Source organism: Heptranchias perlo, chromosome 29 (genome assembly GCF_035084215.1).
Source record: "Heptranchias perlo isolate sHepPer1 chromosome 29, sHepPer1.hap1, whole genome shotgun sequence".
NCBI classification, from domain to species: Eukaryota; Metazoa; Chordata; class Chondrichthyes; order Hexanchiformes; family Hexanchidae; genus Heptranchias; species Heptranchias perlo.
The window spans coordinates 10,885,824-10,899,402 of NC_090353.1; the positions used below are offsets into that span (position 1 = coordinate 10,885,824).

General features: G+C 39.8%; 1 protein-coding gene across 2 annotated transcripts in view; it reads left to right on the forward strand.

Moving 5' to 3' along the window:
* kdm4b (lysine (K)-specific demethylase 4B) overlaps positions 1 to 13,579 on the forward strand; it is a 433,937-nt gene that overhangs the window by 330,341 nt on the left and 90,017 nt on the right. For both annotated transcript variants that reach the window (XM_067968101.1, XM_067968102.1), the window contains one exon: positions 2,201 to 2,379. In XM_067968101.1, the coding sequence (XP_067824202.1) occupies positions 2,201 to 2,379 (179 nt within the window). The remainder of the gene's footprint in view (positions 1 to 2,200; positions 2,380 to 13,579) is intronic.

A 13,579-nucleotide genomic window follows, 5' to 3' on the forward strand; every position in this document is an offset into this window, starting at 1 on the left:
GATGGATTTTGAGAAAAACTTTACCAATTCAGACTGCAGAAGGATTTCAAGCTGCAGACTCCAGAGAACCACTGCTGCCAGGATTCTGGCACTGGTGTAAGTCATATTAAATAAAATATTATATTACAGGCCAATATTCCTTTGCAGGTCAGAAGGCAGTATGCTGGAGGAGTGCAGGGCACATCAGATGTAGGTTTAATACAGTCTTATATTGAAATGCCTGGAGGATAAAGTTGGAGTGTGGAGAAGGAAAGTTTGTGGATGAGCAGCACTAGATTCTCAGCCATGTCATTGAGAGATATGCTATATGGATGGTAGTGTTCTGATTTCCTGTGACTGCTCCTGGCACTCACAGACAGCTCTGTTTTTAGGGATTTAGATGATGCAATGGGTTGGAACCTTTGCCTTTTCTCCACTAGCACCTTTTCAAACCCAGACCAGACACATGGATGCAATTTGTCTATTGACGGCTATCAAGGACACAATGTGGAATGCGCTTGGACAGTTTCACTTCACAGCACAAACCTGACTGCAATTCAACATTAGTTCATGCTTTTTAGGCCGATGTGCTCAAGGGTGATACTTTCCAAAACAGGAAATGTGAAGCAGATTCAGTTGGTTGGGATTAAAGGTACATTGTTGAAGTGTTTTCAATACTTGTGGCTGCAAGTGGGTCTTGTATTTCTTTTATAAATAGGTTTAAGTATAAATGTTTGTTGCATTTTTGGAGGGCTTTTAATTTTATTTACATAGACATTTCTTTTTAGAAATAGTAGCATCCTCTAATAAAAATTCTTCTGTGCAATCCAACCATGCACAATCTTGTGCCTGTTAAACAGTGAGACTGACTGGGGTTTGAATCTCAGCTATCACCAAGCTCCAATATATTACCCTTTACATCCCCCTTCACCTCCACCAATCTGAAACCAACATCCAGACCATTGTCACATGTAGGCTCAGCTTCTTCCAATGGCTTCCCAAGCTGTACTGTAAATAAAGTTCAAATCATCCCGAACTCTAACACTCACATACTATCCTCACCAAATCCTGCTTAACCATCACCCCTGACCTCATCGACCTCCAGTGCCTCTCCATCACCCAGTGCAGCAATTTCAATATCCTCATCCTCGTTTACAAATCTCTTCATTGCCTCACTTCACCCTACCTCTGTAATCTCCTTCAGCCTTACATCCCTTCTTCTGACTGGTTTACTGTACGTTTCCTCTTCCTCTGTTCCACCGTCAGTGGCAGAAACCTCAACCATCATGCCCCTGTACTCTGCATTCTCTTCTCAACTCCCTCTACCTTGTTGCAACTCTTTGCTTATTCAATGGCCTATTTAAAACTCTGTGGTCACCGCTGTAATTCTTCCTCCTAATCCTGCTGTGGTCCAAACTCTACTTTATGAAGCACCTCAATGTTTTATAAATGCAAGTTGTTGTAGTAAGTAAAACTAATGTGAATCAAGATGGCAATTGATGATCAAGATAATAAACATGTGTGTTGGGGAAAGGAGAATATATAGGGGAGGTGAGATGTTTCCTTGGAGAGGAAGCGAGGGGTGAGAGGTCCAAGAGTTGACTGCATACCTGCAATAAATAGTACATGAAGAGGGGATGATCATATAAAAATGTAAAGAATAATTAGATGCTAGGATATTTAGATACTGAGTTGTAATTTGATTGCTGCCTAGCAGAACTGAAAAGCTCACTAGCATTTTGCTACTGGATTAACATTATATTTAAACCCTGCATCTGACCTGGGCCCACTTGGTGCTGCATTTATTAGAAAGATGAAAAATGTCTACTTCACTAACACTGGGAGCAAAAAGCCAAGCAAGTCTTCTGTAGTTATACCTATGTATGTGCTAAGTCATGCAGGCAGTGCACACGGACAATGTTTCACAAGATCTAGCAAGGGTAGAAGGAATCTACGCTAGTATTTTAAAAGCATTTGTTTGCAGTTTTTCCTGTTCCATTTGTACAATAATTACCCTGAGAGCCCATGTTTGCTTTGTCCTTTAGTTGCTTATAAAGCAGTTATATCATATTACTATGTTCCATTGCAGCAAATGAGGATTTTGCCTGCCTATGTTGACAAATAGCCATTATCATTTTGGAACTGGTTGCTGGCAATGATTAAAAAGGTTGGTTGTGGTTAGCATATTGAGGCTAAATTTGCTGTGCCTTTCTCCCCATAGAAATGCTTGTTTTCTCCGGTGAGGAAGATCAGACTGAACCAGAGGCCTGGAAGGCACCACTCGCCCACCTTTGGCAAAGTCGATCGTACAACTTTTTGGCCGAAAGGAAGTTTAACGGATCTGCTGCACTAACTGAGCCCTACTGTGCAATCTGTACACTCTTCTATCCCTACTACCAGGTAAAGAAAATCTCCTTCTATACTCCAGTTACTGGCAAAATGCACTCTGCTGATCTGCACTCTGTTTATTTGGTGGTTACCCATGTTTTATTCTTTTATGCAAATTGTAACATCCCTCTCAACAAAACAGAGTGCTTTACAATTTATCACCTTTGTATTGCATACAATATCCCTAACAAATGATGATTGATTTTAAGTTTTGCAAGTTGCCATAATACTTTGGGCAGCCCCCAAAACATAAATGGAGGCTAGACCAGGGAAATTTTGCAGCTCTGGTCTCACTATCTAATGTCTTGGAGACGGTGAGTATCCATGCTTTAAAATGGAACAAAAAACTGCCATCTGAGCAGAGAATATCAGTTGTATTTACATTCAGTGCCAACAGAGGGGTTTGACCCCTTTGTGATGAGCCACATAACCACATGCTGCCCCATCAAAATGGCTCTCCTTGCTTGCCTTTGAACAGTTGCCTACAGAGAAATAGGATTTTAGCACAAAATGAAAAGAGTAAAGATGAAATGTTGCACTGTCTTGCTGAGTTTCCCTTTGAAAGATAAAACTTGCACAGTGGCACAAGAAGCATTTGTTCACTCAATAAAATTGACATTTCTAAAATACTATTCCAAGAATTGATGTTAAATTATGCAAATTTAAAATCTGTATAAAATTAGGGTTTGAAATTAACTTAATGTGAGATGAATAAAAAGCAGCCATGTGGAAATCATCCTGGTTATTGGCCAAAAGGAAGGTATTTGTGCAGTTCAGTGATGTAGATGTGCAGAAAAGTGATTAGAGAAATGCATTGCATTGAAGAGATTGTGTTTTAATTGTTGTAATTAACCAATTATCCACATCTGTGGAAACAGTCTATGTTTTATAAAGATTGGCACCAAGGGCTTGTCGCTGCATGGGCAAAACAAAGAACACAGAGCAGCATTGAGATGGAATGTGATTCAGCCTCAGACAGGGCAAGCAGTAACTCTAAAATGAATCTTGTTTATAAGCAGCAAGATGTTTTGATTCATTGCTGTTCCTCATTTGTTATCCTCCACACACCAGTGGAATGTGAGGAACAAAGTATTTTGAACTCAGTAATTCCAGGAACAATTGAACAAGAAGATATCAGATGATGTTAGTCAGATTGTGACTCCCACACGTTGAGAAAGATGGCAGGACTTAATGGAGAGTCTGCATTGTTAGCAGGAGAGATGGATACCGAAGTGGCATTGAGGGAAGGAGAGCAGATGGAGCAGTAGGTGGTGGTAGTGGCTGAAGTGTTGCATTTACCCAATGAGACTTTAGGGAACCATGTATTAGATTTACATTGGTGTTTGAGATATGTGTAACGGACAATGTAAATGTCATGGGTGCCATCCGCTAGTCAAGAATGGTGAATAAAAAGATTGTGCAAGATTTGCCTTTGTGCACAGATGGCAAGTGATTTAGTGAAAAATAGTCCTACAAACACCAGTGACAGAAGAGCATTTAAGCAACAAAAAGTCAACAAGACATGGGTGCGAAATTGCTGGTATTTGAGGATTACAGATTAGCCAGAGGACCTATTGAATTTCAAATTGGATAGAAGCCTTTATCTCCTGTAAAGACTAAAATAACCTTTCTACAAGTTGAGAGATGATGGTGAGGCCTGTTACCAAACTAATGACAAAAAACACCTTCGTGGACTGTTTCAGCTGCTGTATTCTGACAGTTAGAATATCAGTGAACGCATCACTTAAACAGGTTTTCTTTTGTTGTGACAGCTCATGAAATAAAAGTATCTGAGGTTTGAAATTCAGTATTTTTTTTACTCCATGTTACTAGAAGTGAGAGATTTGGTTAGAGTGCTGTCCATCCACCCTTACAAACCAGCTTATTGCCTGTGCTTAAAAATAAGTTGAATGTCATAACTCTGCTGCTTTTGTTGGTGGGATCCACTGAAAATGGGCATGTTTGGAACAGTCTTATTTCCTGTGTCTGTTTGTAGTCATTGGTTTTAAAATTCTTTTAAAAATATTTTATGACTAAAATCTGGATTTTTATCTAGTGCGAGGTCAAACATTCAAAAACTTCCAGAGGCTTCAGAAATATCGGAGGGGCTTTCACTCTTGAGATGTTTGCAGGCGATATCATGTAGCTTGTTGTGCAAGTTCCAGCACCTTCAGACAGAGCATGCTGTCGTCAAGTTGACCCTTTACCACCTAAAGTTATGATATCTGAAAGTACCTGGGTCAGTTCAGTGACCCGAATTAGCTGGAGCAGCCACATGCTGTGAAGTTTTTAAATGCGTTGTTACGATTTTTTTTTAAAAGACTATTTCAACATGAGTGAAGGGCCATTTGATGCAGCACAGACTAACCAGGCTGAACAAGTACACTTCTTGCGTTAGGTTGTGGGATTTTTTCCTTTTTCTTTGAAGATAAACTCGCCTCTGTTCTCCTCTCACCTTTACAGCTGGGCAGGCATCTGGCAATGAATCAGCTGATGGTGCACTATAATGGGAAAGGGTCAGAATATTCTATTTCCCTCCCTGTAGAGAGATCCCAGCCTCCACTTAGCATCCTCCCACAGTGACGAGAGTGAAAGCAAGAGGTCATCGGTGCATCCTGTTGGTGATCCTTTTCAGTAGTGATCCTGCTACTATGATGCCCAGGGAGATACCAAGCACTGCTGCACAGGGCAAGGAAGAAGGATCTGAGAGAAAGTCAGCATGGGCTACCTAGTGTAGCCAATTATAGGAGGCTTTGAAAGAAGGGGAAGACTGCTTACCTACCTCTGAACTGGTAAATCATCTGACTATAAATGAGGTGAGGAATGTGTCTCATCTCAAAAAAGGGAGACCTGACTAACAGCAGATAGTAGAAGAACATAAGAAATAGGAGCAGGAGTAGGGCGTACGGCCCCTTGAGCCTGCTCCGCCATTCCATAAAATCATGGCTGATCATCTACCTCAACTCCACTTTCCCGCCCTATCCCCATTTCCCTTGATTCCCTTAGCATCCAAAAACTTAGTCTTGAATATACTCAACGACTGAGCATCCACAGGGTTAGAGAATTCCAAAGATTCATAACCCTCTCGTGAAGAAATTTTTCCTCATCTTGGTCCTAAATGACCGACCCCTTATCTTGAGACTATGACCCCAAGTTCTAGCCTCTCCAGCCCGGAGATACAGCCTCTCAGCATCTACCCTGTCTAGCCCTCTAGGAATTTTATATGTTTCAATGAGATGACCTCTCATTCTTCTAAATTCTAGAGAATATGGACCCATTCTACTCAATCTCTCCTTATAAGACAACCCTCTCATCCCAGGAATCAATCTAGTGAACCTTTGTTGCACCCCCTCTGAAGCAAGTATATCCTTCCTTGGGTAAGGAGATCAAAACTGTACATTGCACTCCAGGTGTGGTCTTACCAGAGCCCTATAAAATTGCAGTAAGATCTCCTTATTCTTATACTCCAACCCCCTTGCAATAAAGGCTAACATACCATTTGCCTTTCTAATTGCTTGCTTTACCCTGCATGTTAACTTCCGGTGATTCATGTACAAGGACACCCAAATCCCTCTGACTACCAACATTTCTTAGTCTCTCACCTTTTAAAAAAATTTCTGCTTTTCTATACTTCTTATCAAAGTGGATAATTTCACATTTCCCCACATTATTCTCCATCTGCCACCTTCCAGCCCACTCACTTAACCTGCCTATATCCTTTTGCAGCCTCTTTATGTCCTCTTCACAAGTTACTTTCCCACTAGCTTTGTATCGTCAGCAAACTTGGATACATTACACTCTGTCTACTCATCTAAGTCATTGATATATATTGTAAACAGCTGAGACCCAAGCACTGATTCTTGCAGCACCCCACTAGTTACAATCTGCCAACCTGAAAATGACGCATTTATTCCTATTCTGTTTTCTGTCGTTAACCAATCCTCAATCCATGCTAACATATTATCCCCAAACCCATGAGCCCTAATCTTGTGTAACAATTTCTTGTGTGGCACCTTATCGAATGTCTTTTGAAAATCCAAATATACTACATCCACTGGTTCCCCCTTATCTACCCCGCCAGTTACACCCTCAAAAAACTCTAACAGATTTGTCAAACACGATTTCCATTCCATAAAACCGTGTTGACTCTGCGTAATCACATTATGATTTTCTAAATGCCTTGTTACTATGTCCTTAATAATAAATTCTCGCATTTTCCTTACTACTGATGTCAGGTTAAATGGCCAGTAGTTCCCTGTTTTCTCTCTCCCTCCTTCCTTGAATAGCGAGGTTACGTTTGCTACCTTCCAATCCACGGGGACCGTTCTGGAATCTAGGGAATTCTGGAAGATCAAACTAATGGATCCATTATCTCTGCAGCCACCTCTTTTAAAACCCTAGGATGTAGGCCATCAAGTCATGGGGATTTGTCGGCTTTTAGTCCTGTTAATTTCTCCAGTACTTTTTCTTTACTAATCATTACTTTAAGTTTAACGTCTCTGCCATTTCCTTATTCCCCATTATAGTTTCTCCTGTCTCTGCCTCTAAGGGACCCATGTTTACTTCAGCTAATCTCTTCCTTTTTACATACTTGTAGAAGCTCTTACAATCTCTCTTTATATTTCTTGCTAGTCTCATATTCAATTTTCTTCCTCTATCAATTTCTTGGTCATCCTTTGCTGATTTCTAAAACCCTCCCAACCCTCAGGATTTCTACTCTTTTTGGCAGTATTGTAAGCCTCTTCTTTTACGCTAATACTATCCTTAACTTCTGTAGTTACCCACGGTTGGATCACTTCTCCCTTGGAGTTTTTATTCCTGAAGGGAATTATGAATTATTTCTTTAAATGTTCGCCATTGCTTATCTATGTCATTTTTTAATCTAATTTCCCAATCTACCTTAGCCAATTCACCCCTCATACCTACATAATTGGCTTTGTTTATATTTAAGACCCTAGTTTCGGACTTGATTACATCGCTCTCAAACTCAATATGAAATTCATCATATTATGATCACTCCTCCCCAGAGGATCCTTAACTATAAGATTACTAATTAACCCTGTCTCATTACACAATACTAGATCTAAAATAGCCTGTTCCCTAGTTGGTTCCTTGACATGTTGTTCTAGAAAACTGTCTCCAATAAATTCCATGAACTTGTCCTCCAAACTACTTTTGCCAATTTGGTTTGTCCAGTCTATATGAAGATTAAAGTCCCCCACGATTATTTCATTACCCTTGTTACATGCTCCTCTAATTTTCTGATTTATACTCTGTCCTACACTATAACTACTGTTGGGGTCCTATAAACTACTCCCACCAGTGTTTTCTGCCCCTTATAATTTCTTAGCTCCACCCATACTGATTCTACATCCTGATTTTCTGAGCTAAGATTCTTTCTCACTACAGTGTGAAGATAGTGAGTTGTATTGGAGTACCAACACGTTGTACCCTGCTTGTGCGCTCAGCTGACTGCCACATTACCCCACATGTAGAATTCCTGACCTTTGCTTTGGCACGAAATGCAGTCAACAGAGACAAATAGGAAATCAGACCTTCCTGATCTGGTCTTGTGCTTTTCCTACAGACCAATTTTATGGAGCATCATTTTCAGCACCCTGAAAGCCAATAGCCCCACACACACCCTCTGGGGTACAGGTGATGAATGGGCAGGGCTCTAAGAGAAAAGAAAAATGGAGAAAACACCCATTTTGAAATTTTTTTTTAAATGGAATTTTAAAAATATTTGTCGTGATTGATGAGGGATGTTATTGGTAGGCAGGGGAGCATTTTTCCACTTCCGAGTGTCAGCTTCACACAGGCAGGTCAGATGTAATGTGGTTAGAGTCAGAGTAAAGTTCTATATATCCTGCCTAACCAATGTGCCCCTAACCTCAGAAAAGCACCCTCTACTACACCAATTTGTGTCTTTCTATTTCCATCACCAACAAGCCTCACGATGTGTCTGAATAAGATTGCCAGCTTAGTGCTAACTTCTGATAAATTGCAGGCAGGTTTTGCTGTGGATCTGGGCTTAATCGCAATGAGTTGAGACTGCACAAACTCATTTTTACTTAATGCAACTTTTCACAATTGAGAGAGTGAGTGTGTGGAGTGCAGGAAGAAAGCTGCTTTATAATTGGCTGCAGATCCCCACAGCTTAAAACCCCAGAGGATAGTGCATTAAAGTGGTCTTTCTTCACTGGAACTGAGCAGGTTAAGGGATGACCTGATAGAGATCTTCAAGATTATGAAGGATTATAATAAGATAATAGTAATAGATTGTTTTCACTGGTCAGTGAGGCAGTAATGGCAAAAACTTACGGTAAATAAAAAGATTTAAAAAGAAAGTTAGAAAAAACGCCAACACACAGAGGGCGGATAAAATGTGAAATTCTCTGCCACTTACTGTTGTTGAAGCAGAGTTCATATATATCTTTTTTTAAAAGAAAAGAATTGGTTATTTGCTTGAAAAGGAAGAATATTAAAGGTTATGGTCAATGAGGAGGTGAGAGGGATTAAAGTAGGTAGTTAGTTGAAAAACACTGATAGACTTGATGGGCTGAACGGTTTGTTTCTGTTCTGTAACAGTTTATGAAAAGTTGAATCGATAGATTTTCATTGGACAGTGATTTCATGCCTCTGTATATTTCAGATATTTCTTTCTTCCAATGTTCTCCGCTTCTCTCTTGAAATCAGTACTCATGCTGGGGTACAGTTCCTTGGGCAGCAACCCATGATACCTCACCCAAATAACTCCTTTTAGATAGGGATCAGTGAAGGCATCTTCAGGACTGGGCACTGGACTGTTGTACTGCAGTCTGCAAAATACAAAGCACCGATGGTGGTAATATAAAAGCAGTTTGATGCCAGTCTAACAATGGGACAAAATCAATTATTACACTCAAGTGTATGTAGGCTGCATCAGTGTGATTTCTGCATAATGAATATACTGCAACTCAGCACATCAGTTGTCCACTAAAGTATCTTTTGATGGGTTGTCTTTCAAAAAGCACTAAAATGATAACGTAGGAATAGGAGTAGGCCATTCAGCTCCTCAAGCCCGTTCTGCCATTTAGTTAGATCATGGCTGATCTGTACATCAACTCCATTTACTTGCCTTTGCTCCATATCCCTTGATACCCTTACCCAACAAAAAATCTATTGATTTCAGTTTTAAAAATTCCATATGCTCTCATTTTTGCTGATAATCTCTTGTGTGAAACCTTCTGGAAGACCATGTAGACAACATCCATAGACACTCCCCTATCCACCATGCTAGTGACCTCTTCAAAAAATTCAACTAGATTAGTCAGGCATGACCTACCCTTCACAAATTCATGCTGACTCTCTTTGATCAGCTGATATTTGTCCAAATGCTCAGTCACTCTGTCCCTGTTGATAGATTCCAGTAACTTCCCCACAATTGATGTTAAACTGACAGGTTCGTAGTTACCTGCTTTCTCTCTCCCTTCTTAAATAACAGAGTGACATTTGCAATTTTTCAATCTAAAGGCACAGTTCCTGAATCTAGAGAGCTTTGGAAAATTATGCAATTTCCTCACCTATTTCTTTTAATACCCTGGGGTGGAAACCATGAGGTCTTGGAGATTTGTCTATCATATATCCCATTATTTTCTCCATTACCATTTTTTTTTACTTGCATTAAATCCACTGAGTTCCTCCCCTTGACTTATTTTTAGGTTCTTTTGTGCCGCTGGTATTTTGTTCTCTTCCTCCAATTTGAAAATGGATACGAAGTGCTCATTTAACAAGTCTACCATTTCCTTTTTATCCATTATAGTCTTACCCTCATCTGTCTTTATAGGGCCCACATTCCCCTTTACCATTCTCTTTCTCTTAATATATTTATAAAAACTTTAGCTGTTAGCTTTAATATCCTGTACAAGTTTTTTTTTTCATTTTCCTTTTTGCGCATCTTATTACTTTCTTTGTATCTCTTTGTTGCATTTTATAGCGCTCCCAGTTAAAAAGCATTGACTTATATATAAAGCAATGATATGTTTATATAACTAAATCAAAAGAACTGTGTAGATCCGAGAAGCTCCGCATAATTCCTAATACAAGATAGTGCTCTTTCTGAACGAGATTGGGTAACAGGTAGCAGATCTATCTTTGAGCACAAGGAACAATAACAGCGACTCAATAATATTAGCCAGCATTTCATAGAATAATACAACACAGAAAGAGGCTATTTGGTCCATCATGCCTGCGACAGCTCTTTGAAAAAGCTATCCAATTAGTTCCACTCCCATGCCCTTTCCCTATAGCCCTGCATATTTTTCTTTTTCAACTATATATCCAATTCCCTTTTGAAAGTTACTATTAAATCTGCTTCCACCACCCTTTCATAGTGCATTCCAGATCATAACACTCGCTGCATAAAAAATTTCTCCTCATCTCCCCTTAAACATCCTGAAAGTAGTTTGTGTAGGATTAACAAAGCAATCAGATTTTGCATTATTCTCGTCGGCATATCTAATTCTTCCAATGCAGATAAAGCGCAGGCTGTCATTAAGCAACACCTGTCACCTCCGCCCCGCTTTGTCCATGCATTGTTCCATTGTTCTTATGGTGCCTGAGGTGCTTAGATCTTTCACACACTGAGACCTGATCCCTGGTCGCGTACATGTACAATGGATTTTGGAAAATAAGTTATTGGTATCCTTCCCCAGTCAACAATTTAAATTTGTTTTAACTGAGTGCGTCTTAAAGATACAACCATTGTTACCCATATACAAATGTATGTGTGCTGTGGGCAGCCTGCAAACAGTGCAGGTGTAGTGTTGTTTTGTTAACTAGCAGACACTGTCAGGAGTTTGATCACTAGTTATTTACACTAAAACACCACGTTAATTCATTTCAGAAACGGATGCTGAGTCACTTGTGAACTATTAGTATACTTCTGTGTTGATCTTTTTGTTCTTGCCTCGCTATATTAATGCATAGGATAATAGAATAATGGATAACTGCTTGTGAATCACATGACAGTGTTTATTACTTTGCTTGTAAAACACTAATTTGTCTCCAGCAGTAATTTAACAATAGGAAACATAAGGGATTTTCTCGCATCAAGCTCTTAATTCATTTCAGGCAAGCTGCAAACTGTACCTGCATTCACTATGTATGCACTGGGAATTAGACTTAGCATCTGAAAGATGTCAATGGGTTTAATCAAACTTTCTGTGACTTCTAATATCAAATACTTTATAGCACTTTAAAGACCTTTGAGTAGCTAGGAGGTAGTGAATGTTCCTGGGTTTCTTTTCAGAATGTATGAATCTTTTACATCAGACTTGCACCATCTAATCAATACTTCCTGATTTACCTTTTTTTTTACATTTAGTGTGGACCTCAGCCCTTCACACAGGTTTCTCAGTGGAGAATGAACATATGCCTGTGTTCAAATCATTCTTTTGTCTGCTGACATTAAACTATATTGATGCCTTTTTCATGTGGATTTTGCTGTTTGTTGCCAGATATCATTCCAAAAATATACTTTTTTTGGTAGTGGGAGGAGATGTGAGTGTTGCCTACATTGCTAATTCATATTTTTCTTCTGTAAAGATAGGGGAGGGGGTCTGAACCCTTAATAGATTTTCGTTTTTGCTTTGTTCTTCCCAAAGAGATTTTAGTGCATTTCTTTTGAAATTCAGGAAAACTGAGTGTCCAGCAGACATTGACTAGTTGCCGGAGTATGGTTCTATGGGCACTGGTTGCCCTCTGGTACATCACAACGTGGCCATTATTCATGCATGAATCTCAACAACAAGCACCTTCAGGTTGACTGACTGGAAGCAACACAACTGAGTCCAGTTCTGTCTGGAACCCCATGCATTTCCAGTCAGGGATACTGTGGTCAGTTGTAGTTCTCCTATGGGCACCAAAGTTGAAGTAGACTAACTCAGCACAGACTGTGGATTGCACCTAGAATCTTCGCCTGTGTAGCTCAGAAATGGAGACTTCACCCCTGCGTCCAGGCAAATGTCTGCTTTGTTCAAAGCAGAAAACGCAATTTCTATGGTGTTGTATATTTGTAAACCAAAAAAAAATCAACCAACATCTTTAATGAAGATGGTGCCCTTTGACCCTTTCGGAAAAACTGGAATTGGCAGATTTGCCTCATCTGGTGCCAGACCTATGAGGATGCCATATTATGGAGCTCCTGGTGTAGGAGCTTTACTTACTTTGCAGCACACCTGGTTATTGGAAAGAGCAGATGTTAATGAATGTGTCGGGAATTTTTAATAATGTAAAAATAGGAAGTTAAATAAAGGTGAATGTACATAGCTCAGCAGCAGAACAGAGCATTAATCAGTCACCGCCTGACAAACAGGTATCACTAATACCAGCCTGATCCACGGCAGCTGTTACCGGGCATTTCAGAGAATCCCTGTGAAAGGCTGTGGCAGTTATCTCGTAATTCCTCAATCAGTAAGATATGGCAGTGAGCTTATAAAGTAATTTATTTTATAAATTCTGGGACTTCTGGTTTTAGCTCTTGATTCCTGCAGTGACAGCTTGTTCTGAACTATTACTGATTATAACAAAGAATTAACAATTTCCGATATTTTTAACCTATACTTCAAATAGATAAATACTAAGGGTATCGTTGCTACGATTTCAGTAAAATCAAATAATGGCCATGTGATTGTTTCACACTACATCCAATAGTACAACTACAGATAATACCTTTACAGCTTGAAGAATTTCAGACAAGTGCACCACAAATGGTTATAGGTCTGTTGCCGGTGTTGGGAACAATATGAGATGAGTCTCTGTAAATGCTGGAACAATGCAGTGGGTCTGATGAAGGGTCTCCACCCGAAATGCTAAACTCTCTTGCCTCTTTTCAGATGCCGGCAAACCTACTGTTAATTTCTAGCATTGGATAAATACTTGAAGGGAAAAAATTTGCAGGGCTACCGAGGAATGGGACTAACTGGATTGCTCTTACAAAGAGCTGGCACAGGCTCAATGGGCCGAATGGCCTCCTTCTGTGCTATAACCATTCTATGATTCTACATACATAGAATGTGCAGCACAGAAACAGGCCATTCGGCCTAACAGGTCCATGCCGGTGTTAATGCTACACACGAGCCTCATCCCACCCTTCTTCATCTAAGCCCAACAACATATCCTTCTATTCCTTTCTCCCTCCTGTTTATCGAACATCCCCTTAAATGCATCT